This window comes from Carcharodon carcharias, chromosome 5 (genome assembly GCF_017639515.1).
Source record: "Carcharodon carcharias isolate sCarCar2 chromosome 5, sCarCar2.pri, whole genome shotgun sequence".
NCBI lineage: Eukaryota > Metazoa > Chordata > Chondrichthyes > Lamniformes > Lamnidae > Carcharodon > Carcharodon carcharias.
The window spans coordinates 129,717,760-129,737,736 of record NC_054471.1 but is presented as its reverse complement, the minus strand read 5'-3'; the positions used below and the strand labels follow the sequence as shown (position 1 = coordinate 129,737,736).

At 46.4% G+C, this 19,977-nt stretch overlaps 1 protein-coding gene across 12 annotated transcripts in view; it reads right to left on the bottom strand.

The window, feature by feature from the left end:
* tbc1d32 (TBC1 domain family, member 32) overlaps nucleotides 1-19,977 on the bottom strand; it is a 418,366-nt gene that overhangs the window by 237,765 nt on the left and 160,624 nt on the right. For all 12 annotated transcript variants that reach the window (XR_005942968.1, XR_005942970.1, XR_005942972.1 and 9 more), the window contains 3 exons: nucleotides 19,773-19,855; nucleotides 14,310-14,448; nucleotides 3,851-3,938 (listed from right to left, as the gene is read on the bottom strand). Coding sequence is in view for 7 of the 12 variants with exons in the window: in XM_041187465.1 (XP_041043399.1) it covers nucleotides 3,851-3,938; nucleotides 14,310-14,448; nucleotides 19,773-19,855 (310 nt within the window). In the remaining 5 variants the exon portion in view is untranslated. The remainder of the gene's footprint in view (nucleotides 1-3,850; nucleotides 3,939-14,309; nucleotides 14,449-19,772; nucleotides 19,856-19,977) is intronic.

Here is a 19,977-nt window from a genome sequence, read left to right as displayed (position 1 = left end):
GAAGACAACGATAAACATCATGCGAGCCCATTAAAAACAACGAGACAACAATCACCTGAAGAAGCCTACCAAAATCAAACAAAGAACTAACCTTGATTTGGATTGAGATAAGAAATTCGAAAAATAGTATAACTGGGCCACCAGTTACAAAGGGAAGAGGGTGTGCAGTTTTGGAGCGGTTGAAGCAGAGTTTAAGGAGGGAGAGGTAGCTGAGCCAAGCGGCGGGAGGAGAGCTGGAGATTTGCAGGCCCGCAGGCAACATCACAGCGAGGGGCACGGGGTGGCAGGCTCAACCAAAGACAACAAGGGCGCAACCGCAGCCCTCCACGAAGATCGACCACCCACAACCGCGCCCTCCACCCAACTGAAGAACCTTCGCAGATTCCACAGACCAGGACCACGTGGGGCGGCAAGCCCAGAGGACACAAAGAGCGTACCCCAAAACTGCAACCGGCTTACCTAGCTGGATTTCAAACTGTCAAGAAACCCTGGTTGGTGAGCATGATCCCTGACCTCTCCTAGTTCAATTTAGTTAGGTTTTGGGGGTGGGACAAGGGTAAGGGGATTGGTAGCGTGATTTTCCCTCGTTATGCCATGTGTTCCCCATTCGTAGCTAAGTGTATTTTGTAGGTCTGTATAATCTCAGTGTAATCCTAATGTTATAAGTTCATTTGAGACTTCAATAAACCTAATTTTTTTTTCTTGCACCAAAACCAGTTGTCTGCTGCACTTTGTCACAACCCCCAAATAAGTCTAAAGTCTAGAACCCAGGGAATGGGAGCGATTCGGACCGTTCAGAAGTCAGAGGTGAAGCTGATACACACCACCACCCCCTACACCCATCTGGTTCACTAATGCCCTTTAGGGAAGAAGATCTGCCATCCTCACCTGGTCTGGCCTACATTAGGCTCCAGGTCGAAAGTAATGTGACTGACTCTTAAAAGCCCTCTAAAATGGCCTAGCAAGCCACTCAATTGTGTCAAAACGCTAAAAGGTTAAGAAAAAGAATGAAACCGGATGGACCACCCAGCATCAACCTAGGCACCGGAAATAACAACTGCAAACCAGCCCTGTTGACCCTGCAAAGTCCTCCTTACTAACATCTGGGGTCTTGTGCCAAAATTGGGATAACTGTTTCACAGACTAATTAAGCAACAGCCTGATAGTCATACTCACGGAATCACACCTTGCAGATCATGTCTAAACACCACCATCGCCAGGCATACCTAAAAATAAGATGTTAACCTGGTGAAGCTACAATACAGGACTACTTGTGTGCCAAACAGCGTAAGCAGCAAGTGATAGACAGAGTGATGCTTTTCCACAATCAACAGGTCAGATATAAGCCCTGCTGTCCTGTCACAGCTAGTCGTGAATGGTGGTGGACAATTAAACAACTCACTGGAGAAGGAGGCTTCACAAGTATCGCCATCCTCAATAATGGGGGAGCCCAGCACATCAGTGCAAAAAAATAAGGCTTAAGCATTTGCAACAATCTTCAGCCAGAAGTGCCAGGTGAATGATCTATTTCAGCCTCCACCACAGGTCCCCAGCATCACAAATGCCACTCTTCAGCCAATTCGATTTATTCCACGTGATATCGAGAAATGGCTGAAGGCACCAGAACCGCAAAGGCTATAGACCCTGACAATATCCTGGCAATAGTGCTGAAGACTTGTGCGTCAGAACTTGCCACGCCCTTAGCCAAGCTGTTAAAGTATAGCTACAACATTGGCATCTACCCGGCAATGTGGAAAGTTGTCCAGGACAAATCCAACCCAGCCAATTACCGCCCCATCAGTCTACTCTTAATCATCAGTAAAGTGATGGAAATGGTCATCAATAGTGCTGTCTAGCAGCACATGCTTAGCAATAACCTGCTCAGTTTGGTTTCTGCCAGGGTCACTCAGCTTCTGAACTTGTTGCAGCCTTGTTTCAAACGTGGACAAAAGAGCGGAACTCCAGAGGTGAGGTGAGAGTGAATGCCCTTGACATCAGGGCAACATTTGATCGAGTTTGGCATCAAGGAGCCCTTGCAAAACTGGAATCAGTGGGGATCAGGGAGAAAACTCTCTCCGCTGGCTGGAGTCATACCTAGCACAAAGGAAGATGGTTGTGCTTGTTGGAGGTCAATTCCAGTTCCAGGACATCACTGCAAGAGTTCCTCAGGGTAGTGTCCTAGGCCCAATCATCTACAGTTGCTTCATCAACGACCTTCCTTCCATCATAAGGTCAGAAGTGGGGATGTCTGCTGAGGATTGCACAATGTTCAGCACCATTCATGACTCCGCAGATGCTGAAGCAGTCCATGTTCAAATGGAGCAAGACCTGGACAACATCCAGGTTTGGGCTGACAAGTGGCAAGTAACATTCACGCCACATAAGTGCCGGGCAATGACCTTCTCCTACAAGAGAGAATCTAACCATCGCACATTCAATGGCATTACCACCACTGAATCCCCCACTAACGATATCCTGGGGGTTACCATTGAACCAAAACTGAACTGGACTAGCCATATAAATATTATGGCTACAAGAGCAGGGCAGAGGCTATGAATCCTGTGGTGAGTATCTCACTTCCTGACTCCCCAAAGCCTGTCCACCCTCTACAAGGCACAAGTAAGGAGTGTGATGGAATACTCTCCACTTGCCTGGAGGAATGAAGTTCTAACAACCCTCAAGAAGCTTGACATCATTCAGGACACAGTAGCCTGCTTGGTTGGCACCCTTCCACAAATATTCACTCCCTCCACCATCGACGGACAGGGCAGCAGTGTTTACCATCTACAAAGTGCACTGCAGAAGCTCACCAAGGCTCCTTAGGTAGGGCCTTCCAAACCCACAACTGCTACAATCTAGAAGGACAAGGGCAGCAAATATATGGGAACATCACCAGCTGCAAGTTCCCCTCCATGCTACTCACTTGGAAATATATCGCTGTTCCTTCACTGTTGCTGGGTCAAAATCCTGGAACTCCCTCCATAACAGCACTATGGGTGTACCTACACCACAGGGACTGCAGCAGTTCAAAAAGGCAGCTCATTACCACCTTCTCAAGGGCAATTAGGAATGGGCAATAAATACTGGCTTAGCTAGCAATGCTCACATCCCATGAATGAATAAAAAGGAAGCTTGGTAGTTAAGAGTTCACTGTTCTCTGCTGCTTCTCCATGACAAGGCCTCTACCAATCAGAGTCCACTTGCCAATCAATCAATCAGCACTCTCTTCTCATGCAGTATAAATTGTTGTTCCCTTTACTGTTGGTATTTCTTGAGTAGCTGTCCTGGTGCAAGCTTCAGTAGCATGCCTCTTTTTTCAGCAATACTCAACTTCTGTACTACCAAACGAATGATTATTAGAATATGAAATTTACAAGTGGCTACTGAACCATAAACATTCCATCATAGTTTGAAAGGGAAATGGATATGTATTTGGAATGGAAGAATATTAGAAGGGCAGAGAGAGATGGCACAAAAACATTATTTGAGCTGATAGCTCCAGTTGAAGAGTTAGCAAAAGCATAGGTGTGAGGATCAAATGAGGCGCAATTTCTATTACATTGCTGTCACACAAAACTCCTAGCAACTAGTTAGAGAAACATTGGCTGCAGCATATAAACAGATCTACTGCTCACTTATTTGATATGGAAACTGTGTGGAAATAACCTAAGAAAGATTTTTTAAATGAAAATGTAAATATTTATGATCTGAATAGTGTTCAACTGCAATATTAAAGATTAATACATTTTGTACAATGCACGTATATTTCACTTTACATTGCAAACATAAAATTATTCTAAATGGCGAAATATATTCAATTTGCTAGATATCTGTTCAATTAATATTTTACCTGAACTTTGCAGTGCCACAATGCCAGGGGCTGTTGCAGCTACCTGCGTAACCATTACTCCATATCCAAACTTTTCACATTTGCTGACCTGCCAAGTTAAAAGAAAAGGCAAAGTAAGTAAATTCTCTGCTTATAATTCCTGTTTCGCATGATATCACTAACCATATCAATAATACTATCAATGCAATGTTAATCCATGACTGAAGAAAACAAGTCTGCCAGTTTGTAATTGGAATTCCGGTGTTAGTGTGTGGTACATAGTATCAGAATTCAGGATGATTCAGCACTTGATAACAATAGTGAATGTAATTGCTGCAATGGTGATGGAGACAGAGGGCGGAATCATCCTAGATTTGTACAAAGTGCAGTAGCTGGTGGGAAAAAGGATGTTTTACCCGCTAGCCGCAATGGCGGTTATCCGCACCATATTGTCCCATTCCCAGTGCGTCCCACCTCATTAATAACGCACAGCTGGGAAACATAGCGGATCACTGGCAGGTTGGCCTCTGGTTCGCCCGTCCCACTGTCAGCTCAGACCTTCAGAAATCAAGGCACCATATTTAAAGGGCACCCCTGCACAGAGCTAGCACTTTCTAAGGGATCAGAAGCTACTGCAAGGGAGGGAACATGCTGCCTCCGTCAGGGTGTCTACTGGACACAGTGGAGGTCCACCATGAAGTCCTGTAACCCTGCTCTGGGCGAAGACCAGCGAACAAGGTGACAAATCCAGCATGGGAGACAGCAGCAACTAGGGATAGTCAATAAATGCTGGTCCAACCAGCGAAGCCCACATCCTGTGAATGGATCAAAAAAAAAGGGCTTTGAAAATAGAATCATCCAGTTGTCCAGCGACAATCTGGACCGTTCCTGTGCTGACAGTGAGGTCGGTGGTACTCAATCAAGTGAGGATCCAGTAGTGCAACATCCATGTGTGACCATGTTGTGAGTCAGCTCCCTTGTTATGCAGTCCCCTGCAATGCATTAATTATCTCTCCTTGCTTTTGCGGGCATATCTGGGAAAGAGCCAAAGGGGTCTACGAGCTAGGTCCTCAACTCAAGACCTGAAGACAGCTAGGAAGAAGAATCTGATGACACTCTAATTGAAGACCCGTCACAGCGCTCACCCACATCCTCCACCAGCGCAGAAACACACACCTCGGTGGGACATAGTTCTAGAGTAGCCTCGGGGGTCACAATCTGGTCAGCAGATTGTACTGTCTGATCCACAGCTGGAGGAGACAGGGACTTCCCAGTTTTCCGGCACTCAGGTCAATGCTGGAGGCCAGAAATCTGCTGAGTCTGAGTCAGATGAGTCGCCTCAGGGCTCAGTCATACCTCAGTTGGGGGAGCTGCAAAGGCAAGCTCAGGAACATCAGGAAGGGATGTCCATGCAGTCCATAGAGGCACGATGCAGGAGTCCATCCAGCTTCAGTCTGAGGTGACAGCGCCAGCATGTCAATACACTGAGGTCAACACTGATAGGATGGTAGGTGCCTTGGAGATCTTGGTCCAGGACATTGGTCCTGCACTGCTGCACAGGCCGAACACCACTGCTGACGCCATAGTTGGCCTCCAACAGTGTCAACACAAGAGGATTGCCGGGCAGCTTGATCTCGCTCCAGGTTCCCCTTCTCCTCAAGGAGTCAGCCAGGAGTCTTCAGGCACCCATAGGGAGGAGGATCAGCAGGTGCACACCCAAGGGGCCACCATCCACCAAGGTGATTCCAGGAATGTCTGACCCATCTGAATCTTCTCTTCCTGTGATCCCAGTAGCTCCAGCTCCAAAAGGCCTAGAAGGGTGCCACTGCCACACAACAGGATCCCGATAGCAGGTCCGGGCCGTTCAGGTCTCGGTCCTCCAGAGGATGCCCACCAAGATCATCATAGACAGGGTATAGAGGTTAAAAGGCTGCCTCCACTGCTGCTGTGGATGCCGGGCGAGCACCAAGGGGTAGTGGCAGGGTTAAGAAGGTGTAGTTGCACAGACTAGGCACGGGTGTTAATCACTTATACTTAATGTTCAGTATCGTAAATAAACTCCCAAGAACGTCTCCTTGCCTATGGCTCCTTCTTATGATGAGCAGTGTTCGTGTCACCCAAATGTGAAACTTTGGTCCTTGAACAAGATAAAGGCAGGTGTCTCAGCCCAGGGCCTCTTCCCTGTACAGTGATGGTCCCACTTCACTAGGCACATTAGTGATACCCGCACCTTGATGGTGCTTGTCATTGCTGCCAGAATGTCGTGGGCAGGCATCACAGAGTTCCATAATTCTCTCTGTGTGCTCTCAGCACCTTTGAGGTGGGGCTGGCCCCCCAACTCTTCAGCACCAGTGACCAGTGACACTGTGCTCCTGAAGGGGTCAGGTGCTGAAGGCTGACAAAGGATCAGGTGCATTTCAAGTTTCACGGTTGTGTCTCCATGATATAACCCTAATCACGGAGCACAAGTGAGCTGCCCTCAGCCAGACAAGAATCAGACATTCACAGAGCCAACGTGGAGATCTATGAAGAGGCTTCACTGCATATTGTTATCATTGTCCTGAAACCTAGTGACTACTAGGGCCTCTGCTGCATCTCCATGACATGAGCCGGAGCACTGAGGGTATGTTTTTTAAAATTATGAGATGTGGGCAGCACTGGCTAGGCCAGCATTTATTGCCCATCCCTAATTGCCCTCAAGTAGGTCATGGTGAGCTGCCTTCTTGAACCACTGCAATCCCTGTGGTGTAAATACACCCACAGTGCCATTTGAGAAGGTGGTCCAGAATTTGACCTAACGACAGTGAAGGAACGACGACATATTTTCAAGTCAGGATCGTGAGTGGCTTGGAGAGGAACTTCCAGGTGGTGGTGTTCTCTGGTCCTTCTGGATGGGTTTAGAAGGCGCTGCCTAAGGAGCCATGGTGAGTTTCTCAGTGCATCTTGTAGATGGTACACACTGCTGCCATTGTCCGTCAATGGTGGAGAGTGTGAATGTTTGTGGAAGGAGGGCCAATCAAGGGCTGCTTTGTCCTGGATGGTGTCAAGCTTCTTGAGTGTTGTTGGAGCTGCACCCATCCAGGCAGAGTATTCTATCACACTCCTGACTTTTGTCTTGCAGATGGTGGACAGGCTTTGGGGAGTCAGGAGGGGAGTCAGAATTCTACTTGTCGCAGGATTCCTAGCCTCTGGGCTGCTCTTGTAACCACGGTATTTATATGGCTAGTCCAGTTCAGTTTCTAGTCAATGGTAGCCCCCAGAATGTTGACAGTGGGGATACAGCGAAGATACTGCCTTTAAACATCAAGGGATGATGGTTAGATTCTTTCTTGTTGGAGATGGTCATTGCCTGGAACTTGGTGGTGCACTTTTTATACTCCTAGAAGTATAAAAAGTGCAGGGAGGAACTTAAAAAGGAAATTAGGAAAGCTAAGAGTGCATGAGAAAACATTGTGGGTAGAACAAAGGAAAACCCAAAGGGGTTTTTAAACATATAAACACCAAGAGAATAACTAGGGAAAGAGTAGGGTCAGTTAAGGACCGTAAAGGTAATCTTTGTGTGGACAAAGAAGATGTGGGTACAGGCCTCAATGAACACCTTGTGTCGGTCTTCACAATGGAAAAGGACGACGTAGGTATAGACATAAGGGTGGAGGACTGTGAAATATTAGAGGAAATTAACATGAGAGAGAGGAGGTACTAGCGGGTTTAGCGGCCTTAAAAGAGGATAAATCTGCAGGCCCGGATGAAATGTATCCTGGGCTGTTGAGGGTGGGAAAGGGAGAGATATCAGGGGTCCTGGCAGTAATTTTCAAATCCTCACTGGCCACAGGTGAGGTGCCAGGGGACTGGAGGACTGCTAACGTTGTCCCATTATGAAAAAAGGGGTGAAGGGATAGACCAGGAAATTACAAGCCAGACAGTCTAACATCGGCGGTGGAGAAGTTACTAGAAAGAATTCTGAGGGACTGAATATATCTGTACTTGGAGAGACATGGATTAATCAAGGATAATCAGCATGGGTTTGTTAAGGTTGACAAATTTGATTGAATTTTTTGAGGTGGTGACCAGGAGTGTTGATGAGGGTAACACATTTATTGTGGTCTACATGGGCTTTAGCAAGGCTTTTGATAAGGTCCCTCATGGCAGACTGGTAAGGGCCCATGGGATCCAAGGAATAGTGAACGTCTGATCCAAAATTGGCCAAGAGGCAGGAAGCAGAGGGTGATGGTACACGGATGTTTTGTGGTGAGGTTTCACAGGGTTTGGTGCTGGGGCCCTTGCTGTTTGTGATGTACATAAATGATCTGGACTTAAATGTAGGGGGTATAATCAAGAAGTTTGCAGATGACACAAAAATTGGTAGGATGGTAAATAGTGAGGAGGAGAGCTGTAAACTGCAGGAGGATATCAATGGACTGGTCAGGTGGGCATAGCAGTGGCAAATAGAATTCAACCCAGAAAATGCCCTTGGGGAGGACTAACAAGGCAAGGGATTACACTATGAATGGCAGGGCCCTGTAAAGAACTGAAGATCAGAGGGGCCTTGGTGTGCATATCCACAGATCCTTGAAGGTAGCAGGGCAGGTAGATAAGGTGGTTAAGAAGGCACATGGGATACTTGTATTCTATGCCTGGGCTAATAAAAGCAAGAGCAGGTAGCTTATGCTGGAACTGTGTAAAATGCCGGTTAGGCCACAACTGAGGTACTGTGTGCAGTCTGGTCACCGCATTATAGGAAGGATGTGATTGAACTGGAGAGGGTGCAGAGGAGATTTACCAGGACGCTGCCTGGGCCAGAGGGTCTGAGCTAAGAGAAAAGATTGGATAGGCTGGAGTTGTTTTTCTTGGAGCAGTGAAGGTTGAGAGGGAACTTGATAGAGGTATATAAAATTATGAGGGGCACAGATAGGGTGGATAGGAAGGCACTTTTTCCATTAGTAGAAGAGTCAATAACCAGGAGGCATAGATTTAAGTTAAGAGGAGAACATAAAAGAGGAGTTGAGGAGAAACCTTCTCACCCAGAGGGTGGTGGGAGTCTGGAACTCACTGCATGAAAGGCTGGTTGAGTCAAAAACTCTTGTAACATTTTAGTAGTATTTAGATATTCACTTGCATTGTCATAGCCTCCAGGGCTATGGGCCAAGTGCTGGAAAATGGAATTAGTGTAGTCAGATCTTTGTTGACTGGTGCAGACACGATGGCCAAGTGGCCTTCTTCTGTGCTATAAACGTCTATGATTCTAAATGTTACTTGCCAATTGTCAGCCCAAGCCTGGATATTATCCAGGTCTTGTTGCATTTGGACTTGGACTGTTTCAGTAGCTGAGTTTTTGTGAATGGTGTGGAACACTGTTCAATCATCAGCGAACATTCCCACTTCTGATCTTGTGATGGAAGGAAGGTCATTGACGAAGCAGCTTGAGATAGCTGGGCCTTGGACACTATCCTGAGGAACTCCTGCAGTGATGTCCTGGAACTGAGATGGTTGCCCTCCACCAACCACAATCATCACTGCCATCAGACACACAGGAGTCAAACTTTCACAGATGCAATGTGAGGATGTCAGGACTGTCCTCACTGCATCTTGTCATCATCCTCCGTGAATCATTTAGCTATGCGGGCCTCTCGAGTACGTCTAGCCAATGCAATGGCCTCGCTGGCAGCCTTACCTTCGACGACCTCATCATCACCATCCCTTTTGCCATCCTCATCAGAGGATATGTGCAGCTCCTCCATCTCTTCTTCAGCCAGGTCCTTTCACTGTTGCAGCACCAGGTTGTGCAGCACACAGTAAGCGATCATGATGCGTGACACCCTCTGGGGACTGTACTGCAGTGGTCCACTGGACCTATCCAGACATCTGAACCTCATTTTCAAGATGCCTATCATTTGCTCCACCAAAGTCCGAGTCATGGCATGAGCCTCATTATACCGGTGCTTTCCTGCAGTCTGAGGCTGCCACATTGGCATTATCAGCCAAGTCCTCTGTGGGTAGCCCTTATCCCCAAGGAGCTAACCCTGCAGTCTCTCTGGACCCTGGAAGATCCAAAACCTGCTAAGGACGTAGGAGTGGTGGACACTTCCTGGAAATCGTGCACAGATCTGTATTATGTGTTTGTGGTGATCATACACCAGCTGAATATCCAGTGAGTGGAAGCCCTTGGCAGATGATGGAGATCTAGATGCCATGTAAGTGCAGTCAATGGCACCCTGCACCAGTGGACAACCACAGGCGTGCATAAATCCCAGCACTCTTGCTTCCTGGCTTTCCTGAATCCGGGCGAAATGCACAAAGTTCTGTGCCTTCACAAAGATGGCATCCATGACCTCCTGGATAACACTTGTGCGTGGAGGCTTGTGAGATCCCGCATAGGTCACCTATGGAGCCCTGGATGGAGCTCCTGCCACAACAATTGAGCACCAGGGTCTCTTTAACGGCCACTAGCAGTGGATTCCTTCAATGTCCCCAAGACGCTAAATCCTGCAGCAGGTGGCATACATGACCGACCAGTTTCCTAGACAACGGGGCCAGAAAATTCCGACCAGAGAATTCTCTATTAATTAGTGGGGGGAGGTTCTCTGAAATGGTAAATTATTGTTCATTTGTAAACATACAGGACAAGACAAAAAAAGATACATTTATTCTAATAAGTATAAATGGATTAAAAAATAGACATCAATGACTTCAAGAAAGAGGCTGTCCTATACTTCCAACTGTTTGGCTGATTAAGTGAGCAACATAGCCCTTGAAAACCAGTAAGCAAAAAGGATGCTAGATAGCCATAGCCTCTCTGTGTTTGGATAGAATGGACAACAGCCAAGGTTCTAATGGAATCCCTGTTTGTGAATGATTGTTAGGGATAGAACTGACCTGGAATCTGGAAACCTCTTCATTTGAATAGAAGAGAGGCTATGGCTATCTAGCATCCTTTTTGCTTACTGGTTTTCAAGGGCTATGTTGCTCATTTAATCAACCAAACAATTGGAAGTATAGGACAGCCTCTTTCTTGAAGTCATTGATGTCTATTTTTTAATCCAATTATACTTATTAGAATAAATTTATCTTTTTTTGTCTTGTCCTGTATGTCTACAAATGAACAATAATTTACCATTTCAGAGAACCTCCCCCACTAATTAATAGAGAATTCTCTGGTCGGAATTTTCTGGCCCCGTTGTCTAGGGAACTGGTCGGTCATGTATGTCTGATAATCATTGCCTAAGCTGACTCATGATGCATGGCCAGGTTCAGGGCACAGCACACATAGGCCAAGGTTTTACAGGTGGCAGGGTTTCCCACCCTTCTGCCAGAAAAGTTGGTAGTGAACCCAACCCTGCAGCCATTTAACGCTCCGAGGAATGTTCAGTGACTAGGGGTGAGAGTTCCACTCCATTTGGGAGGTGTTAGCCACTGCTGAAAATGTAACTGACCCCAGCGAAGAACAGGGGCCAGATGACAGTTCAGTTGGGAAGATTCTTGGCGGGGGCCTGAAGAGGAGGATCTGGGGTGGTGCAAAGGCCACGGGGCTAGGGGGCACCTGAGGGGAAAAGGGCAGGAGGGGCAGACCTTAGTGGGGCCTCTGAAGGAGGCATTTGACCCCATCCCTACCTTAGGCACAGGCAGACTACTTGCCAGGCTTTCCACACATCTCTGATCTCCTCCTGTTGGTTGAAAAATGTCCATTTCAGAGCCTCAATTGGCACAAGGGTGGGTGGACTGCCCAAAGTCTCATCCGACAGCCATTAAATCACAGCCAGGTTGGGAATGGGTGGGAAGATAGCAGGAAAGGCACTCAGAACTTAAAAGGCCCACAGCCTGCAAATCCACCCACAGGGGACTGTAAAATTCTTCCCATAGACCATATGATCATATCCCAACATTGAATTAACAATTTGAGTAGTGGAGATGTTGAGGGCGGGGGGCAGCAGATGAAACTTGCTCAGGCAGAGAAAAAAAATAACTAAAAACATAAGAATCTCTCATTTGTCTTGGTACATGAGGTTTAATTAAAAGAAAACAAAAGGTAAAGACTTTACGTTTATAAAGTGCCTGATCATATTTCAAATGTTCCAGATGAATTACTTGGTTCAGTTACTGTTATATTAGTAAAAGAGGTAGCCATTTTTCACACCTGTATTTGCTAAACAGTAATGTGATAAATGAAGCATTAAATCTTTTTGGCGTTGGTTGAGAGAAAGGAACGGTAGACACAACACAGAGAAAATTATCTGCTTTTCTTCTTATAGCGCCATGGGAATGTTAGCAATCACCTAAACCACTGGACAGGCAGGTGGGTTTATAGATTAATGTCTCACCTGAAAGGTATTACCTCTAGCAATTCAGCTGTCTGTCAGTCCTGCACCAAAGTGTCAGCCTTGCACTGATGTGTCAGTCTAGATTATAGGCTGGATCTTCATCTTGGAGGCATAATTGGGAGTCGGATTTCCCAACATCACGATCCAGCCTCCTGACTGGCAGTGCCTGTAGCAATCTTAACAGCAGGGTGGTGGGCACAGGCTGGAATCGAGGCCACCTCCTGCGGGAAGCCTGAGGCAGGGATGGAAGTGGAAGTGGAGATGGGCAGATGCCAAGGCTGCCTGGTTAAAATGCTCACCTCCGCTCACTCAGACGTTGGCCCATTTCTGTGAGGCCCCGTACCCTAAACCCCTAGCCCACCCTTACTGTTATCCTCCCTCACATCCCCTTACCCTCCTCCAACTCACCCCTACTCACTCCCAGTATCCACAATATTCAGAACTCAGAAACTCTATAACAACATCGACAAGTATTTAACAGCTCATAAATCTGTCAAAATAAAAATCATACTTCAATATACTCTTAAGAACCATAATTCTCTGAACAGCTCAAAAATATGTCAATATGACAAAACTCACATTCCCCTTGACAGCTGTATCAACAGCCCCTGCTGAGCTGAATCCACTGGAACTCAGCTAAGCATTCATAATGAGATTCCTCTTGACAACTACACAAACAACCTCTGATGAGATGAACCCACTAGTGGGTTTTAAATTCAGCCAAGCTTTCATAATGAGAACCTATTGAACAACTATTATTAACAAAACCTCCACAGTAAAATACATTAGAGCCTTGAAGTCAGCCAAACGTGACCATCTGTCATAGTTTTGAACAGCCAAACAGATGGATGCGCTTAACATCAAGGAAAACATCAAATCAAAGGGCCAATTCACAGTCAAATCTTATTTTCACTATTGTGCAATACAGAATAGCACTTTACCCTGTGGATAATGTACTCGAAAAGTCGCTTTCAAATTCTGTTCAATTTAAAGTTCACTTACTTTTTCAATACAAAGCCCTATCATCAATCACTATTAAAAAGAGATATAACTTATGATGCAGCATTTCATTATGACATGTGAATTTGAAACTTTTTAAACCTAGCTGTCACACAGCTCCTGACTCCAAACCATGGTTCACGACAACTCTGAGCTGTGTGAATCACGTTGCTTTCAAAAGTTGGCCAGGCTCTTTGAAAATTGCAGGTGGTCTGAAATTATTCTGAATAGAGACGGCAATGTCAGGACAGCTGGAAAGAGGTATGCAACCTGCCTCTTAACACGTGATGAACAAAATTTCTGGCATCAGGAATGGGAGTGGGAATCCTGGAATTGCAGGTCCCTGCCTCTTTTTCGCCCATCCAACGTAGGTCAGCCCCATGTCAGGACGGGAAAATCTGGCCCTATATGCTTAAGACTAGGAGGGGGATCTAAACTCTCAATCTAAGTCAGAAATAAAGAAGACGACAATGTAAGTGCTCATGATGATGGACAGAATATGGAGTGTGAAGCTCAATTCAGGGTCAAATACGACACCAATGTGTTGTATTATCTGATTTATCTTAAGTGACCATATGCAGAAAGAACAAAGGCCAGGCTGCTCTGATATGGCATGAGCTAAATAGAATGGCTTTCATTTTGTGGAAGTTCAGGATCATTGATGAATTGATAGTGAACAATCATTGTTCATCATAGAGTCGAGGGTGATATAGAAAAAGAACTGCGTGTCTTCAGCATATGTAAACGAGGAAGAGGTGGATGCCAAAGATAAAACGCTGGAGCTCTCCTAAGTTGACCATGCAGGCAAGGAGAAGAAACCAAGACCAAGCTCTGCTGGGGCAGATAGCAATGTAAATACATAAAGATGGTTCCATGGAGATGGACAAAGCAGAAGGAACCATGTAAATGGATGACGTTGTCAATCATGTCAAATGCTGGAGAGGTTGAGGAGGACGAGAGGAAATAAAGTTCCATGTCAGGGTTAATAATGGGTTCAGGGTGATACAGGAAAGAATGATCAAAAGCCAACAGTCCAAAATACTAGACACAAATTAGCAACTGATAAAATAACAGTTTATTATAAAAGGAGCAAAATATACATCCCTTCATTCCCAAACGATCAATATCAATGAAAAATCATATATTGTCAAATGTTTCACACATACCTGCAATTTTTTAGTGAATCTACTGAACATGAAAATTACACACTCATTGAGTGCTCCTGTTTGCTGCAGAAGTAACAACCCTTTTGGAGTAGCAGCAAAGTTTAGTAGATTGTCTAGCAGCATTTCTTCCAAGAGCATCCTGACAAGAGAGTTAGAAGATTTCATTTTTATGGTCCCTAAGAAATCGTGGCAATTTATGCTATAATGGTTACAATAATATGCCAAGAACAGGATTCTTCCTAACTACAAAAAGTCAACAATGGAACTACATACCGTACATACTCATGTTAAAGTCAAATTTTTGAGGCCCATTTTTTAGGCAAAAACTTAAGGGGTAAGCTTTTACACAGATAATGGGCAGAATTTTCTGCCTGTCGGGTGGGCGTGGTCCCGATCGCCACACGCGATAAAGTCCACGCCGCCACTTTATATGGGCGGGCCAGTTAAGGCCTGCCCAGCGTGAATCATGGCTCCCGAAGGCAGCGGGAGTAGGCAGGCGGCGGCGGGACTGCAATGATTGCCAGGTCCAGTGGCAATCCAGCAGCCTGTTTTAAAGAGCTTCTGCAGCCTTTCAAAGGCTGTGAATCATGGCTAGTGGAAGGGCTCCCCAGAGGGCTGTTGCTGAGCAGGCCAGGCAGGAGGGTGGGGCGGGGGGCACTGTGCCCCTCGTTTTTCTGACTATTACCTTGCTGCCCTCCTTGAGGAGGCGGCAGCACAGCAGGAGGTGCTCATACCCCAAGCCAGGAGGCAGCGGCCCCCCCCACATGACCAAACGTGCCTGGGAGGAGGTAGCGGAGATTGTGAAATCCCACAACATGGTGCGACGCACCTAGGTCCAGTGTTGCAAGTGCTTCAATGATGGGCCCCAGCTATGCCTGTCTCTTTATGGGGTACGTGGAACATTCCTTGTTCCAGTCCTACTCCGGCCCCCTCCCACAACTCTTTCTCCGGTACATCGATGATTACTTCGGTGCTGCTTCATGCTCTCATCGGGACTTGGAAAAATTTATTAATTTTGCTTCCAATCTCCACCCCTCCATCATTTTCACGTGGTCCATCTCTGACATTTCCCTTCCCTTCCTTGACCTCTCTGTCTCAATCTCTGGTGACAGACTGTCCACCAATATCCATTACAAGCCTACCGACTCCCACAGCTACCTCGACTACAGCTCCTCACACCCCGCTTCCTGTAAGGACTTCATCCCATTCTCTCGGTTCCTTCGCCTCCGTCGCATCTGTTTTGATGATGCTACCTTCAAAAACAGTTCCTCTGACATGTCCTCCTTCTTCCTTAACCGAGGTTTTCCATCCATGGTCGTTGACGGGGCCCTCAACCATGTCTGGCCCATCTCCCATGCATCCGCCCTCACGCCTTCTCCTCCCTCCCAGAAACATGATAGGGTCCCCCTTGTCCTCACTTATCACCCCACCAGCCTCCGCATTCAAAGGATCATCCTCCGCCATTTCCGCCAACTCCAGCATGATGCCACCACCAAACACATCTTCCCCTCACCCCGCGGCGGCATTCCATAGGGATCATTCCCTCCAGGACACCCTGGTCCACTTCTCCATCAGCCCCTGCTCTTCAACCCCCACCTATGGCACCTCCCCATGCCCACGCAAAATGCAACACCTGCCCCTTCACTTCCTCTCTCCTCACCATCCAAGGGCCCAAACACTCCTTTCAAGTGAAGCAGCATTTCACTTGCACTTCCCCCAACTTAGTCTACTGCATTTGTTGCTCCCAATGCGGTCTCCTCTACATTGGAGAGGCCAAACGTAAACTGGGCGACCGCTTTGAGGAACACCTGCCGTCTGTCCGCAAGAATGACCCAAACCTCCCTGTCGCTTGCCATTTTAACACTCCACCCTGCTCTCTTGTCCACATGTCTGTCCTTGGCTTGTTGCATTGTTCCAGTGAAGCCCAATACAAACAGGAAGAACAGCACCTCATCTTCCGACCAGGCACTTCACAGCCTTCCGGACTGAATATTATATTCAACAACTTTAGATCTTGACCTCCCTCCACCATCCCCACCCCCTTTCCGTTTTTTCCCCCTTCCTTTTGTTTTTTCCAATAATTTATATAGATTTTTCTTTTCCACCAATTTCCATTATTTTTAAATCTTTTATGCCCCCCCACCCCCACTAAAGCTATACCTTTAGTGCCCTACCATCCATTTTTAATTAGCACATTCGTTTAGATAATATCACCAACTTCAACACCTGTGTTCTTTTGTCTGTGACATCTTTTGATTATCTGCTCCTATCACTGCTTGCTTGTCCCTACAACCACACCACCCCCCTCCACTTCTCTCTCCGCCCCCCCCAACCCCCCCCAAACTTCCCAACCTCCCCCCCCCCCACCACCCACCATCATCTTAAACCAGCTTATATTTCACCCCTCTCCTTGGATTCACCTAGTTCTGTTGAAGGGTCATGAGGACTCGAAACGTCAACTTTTTTCTTCTCCACCGATGCTGCCAGACCTGCTGAGTTTTTCCAGGTAAATCTGTTTTTGTTTTGGATTTCCAGCATCCGCAGTTTTTTGTTTTTATATCTTCAATGATCTGTTGCGCTTGGGAAGGATGAGTACCATGTTGGCATTGGTCACTTAACCCAGGAGGTAGGCTTTCACCCCGGGTGACCCCCCCCACCCTTCCTCCTTTCTGCGGCCTCTTCCTCCTTGGACTACTTATTGGCCCTGCACCCCTTGTGCCTGCGTCTGTCCTCCCAAAGGTGGCTCCCCTGGAGGCTGAACGTGCACTCCTGGCCTCCTCCCATTTCTAGCCCTCCCTTCCTCCTCAGAGGAGGTGCCTCTAATGGCCAGTTCAGCTCCCATTCCCAGGCTAACGGAAGGCTTCCTGAAACATGCAGGCCCAAAAAAGATTCCTCACTGCAGTGCTGACCTGAAGGTTGAGAGTCCAATCCAAGCAGCCGGTATGCGTTTTGAAGTATTGTAGATCACACAGGCAAGCATCAGTAACTTTGAAAAATTAATATTTGACAACACACTCGCAACCCCACTGAGCCCTTATCCCACCCGTGGATGAGGTTTATACAAACGTGTCCTACGTGCCTGCTGCACCCGTGCGCCTACCTGAAGATCACACGGGCGCTGAAAAATCATCATTGATTGGCGCCTTAAGGGGTCCATTAATTAATGGCGGGCACACATCAGATATCATCGCTTAACAAAATATCACGATGGCGCGTGGTGACATCAGGACGCTCGCCCAATGTCACTACGCGTCATTTTACGTGTCGGCGTGCAGGTCCCGCCCCCGCATGCCAATGGGAAAATTCTGCCCAATGTTCTTGAGGGGCTTACGTTCAACTAAAACACATCTGTTCTAACATGGCGCTCAAATGAATCCTTAAGGTAACAGGGGAAGCAGAGCCCCTATACCAGCTGTTTATTGTCTCTCTCTGTGCTTTTATTAGGGAGTCTCCCCCAAACCCCACACTCTAAGAGCAGAAGCAGCAGCATTGGCTGGACTTGCTGTTTCAATGCTGCTCAGGGGTTAGGGAAAAGGAAGGGCCACGCTTTTGGAAAATGTCACGCTGACAGTTCCCAGCCCTTGACCTAAGCCTTGCTGCAGGGGAATTCCACCAAGTTGGTATTCGCATGGGCCCAACTGGCAAGGCCTGCAGGCTCTCCTACCCAGGAAGGCTGAGGGTGGTGATTGAGGACACAAGACCCATGAGTTCATTTATTTTAAGTTCACTCTGGATGGAAGTTGTTCCCTATATCCTGCTTCCATGTGCACTATTTATTGCTCTTTTCTGGTCTGTAAGTTTCTCCCCACAAAAATCAAAATCAATCTACATTGTTTTTGCCTTAATTGACAAGTATGAACTGGAGGAATTATAACGAATAATGAATTGAGTTTTTGAATGTGATTGTAAAGATTATACTTTGGCTCGGAAATTTTGGGGCTTTGATCCCTGAAAAATTAGGGTTGACTTTTACATGTGGGAAAAACTTTTTTTTTTTAGGCTAAAAATTATGGGGTCGAATTTTACATGAAATTGACTTTTACATAATTATATATGGTATATAAGAATAAAACATGAATTTCTAAACTAAAGTTCTAAAGTACAAGTAAGTCTGATTTTATGATTCATCCAGCTTCACAAATATAAATTATTTTGTTTTTTCAAAAAACTTTTTGTGCTGCATTATTCCTTGGGATTCCATAACAATATATAACTTTCCAAGGTTAGGAAAAAATATATTTAAAACAGGATTTGATTTTCTTTTGTTTATAATCAGATACAATTTTCATCTTCACTACCTAAGTGGTAAACTTCCATAAAATCTAATCAGTGATATAATGGGCAAGCAATCCTGCAAGATTGCTGTTCAGCCAGTGAAAAAGAAAATGAAGTACAAACTATCAATCAATGAATCTGGCAAGAGGTAGCAGAGTGGCCAAAAGTACCAGGAAAGTGATTTTTTTAAAAATTTTGAGGATTCCATGTGGGTCAGGAGGAGGAGTACACCCCTGGGCTCCATAAGAAGTCTATGGGCCTCCAAAATTTTGGCCTTTCTTCCTCGTTACACACCAAAAGCAGGTTTCGGGCACTTCCATCCAGAACAAAACCTTAAAATCAGATATATCTGCTCATTGGCCTGATGACATTTTTTTTTTGTCTTTGGACAGGATCAGTCCAGGGGTTAGAAATAACTGGGTCCCACATTCAACGCAATGCAGTGGCTTTCACCCCACCTCGCGCCCCATCTACCCCGATTTTGCATGTCCTGAGTTACAATCAGGGCTTAGAGGTCATTGGCCGGGATTCCAACAGGGCAAGATGGTCTCGCTCATCAGTCGGAGAACTGGTGGGAACTCCCTTTAGTTCTGTGAGGGAGGACTGATGGAATCAAGTGCCTTTCAGGACTTAAGTGGCCACCGTCGGTTCTTTCCTGTGATTGAGGTCCCCAGCGGTGCAAGCCCTGCCTGCTGAGGGCTGCCAGTTAATCAAAGGTGGGTAGCTGCTCGTGCTGCCTGAACCAGCTGGAGCAAAGGCAGCTGGTGGCAATGCACCTATCCCAGGCCCAGGGTCATCATGAGATCCCAGCTGAGGGATAATAGTGAGGGATCCACCCCCCTCGGGTGACTGCTAGCAAACTTGACAGGTTTGCTGGGCAGCCTTCCAAGGGTGCAGGAAAACCTCCATTTAATCTCGGAGCCACTCCTAAATTGGTGGGCTCAGGGATATTGGGTGTCAATTAGTTAATTAATTAATTAACCTAATTGACATCGTGGTGATGACAGCCGGGAATCCCATGTCGGCCCCTTCTGGAGAGCTTATCAGGGAGGTTTCGCTGATGCCGGGAGACCGATGTGAGGCCTCAACTGATGCTTCCCATTGCAATGGGCTGCATTAAATCCAGCCCATTGTCCTCAACCAGCATGACTGCACAAGACTGCAAAACAACAGTGTAGATACACCTACGTATTTTGTAATTCCTGAGCCATTGAAGAGTCAGATTCACTTCCTGCTATCGGAGTAGGTATTCGTTCCGAAAGTAAACAGGCCTGGTTCACAAAACAAATGTTAAAATTGATTTATGGGAACAACTCAATAATTATATAAAGATTTAGTCTAATCCATATTTTGAATAAGGATAGAATGCATGAAACATTTTAATATGAAGTCA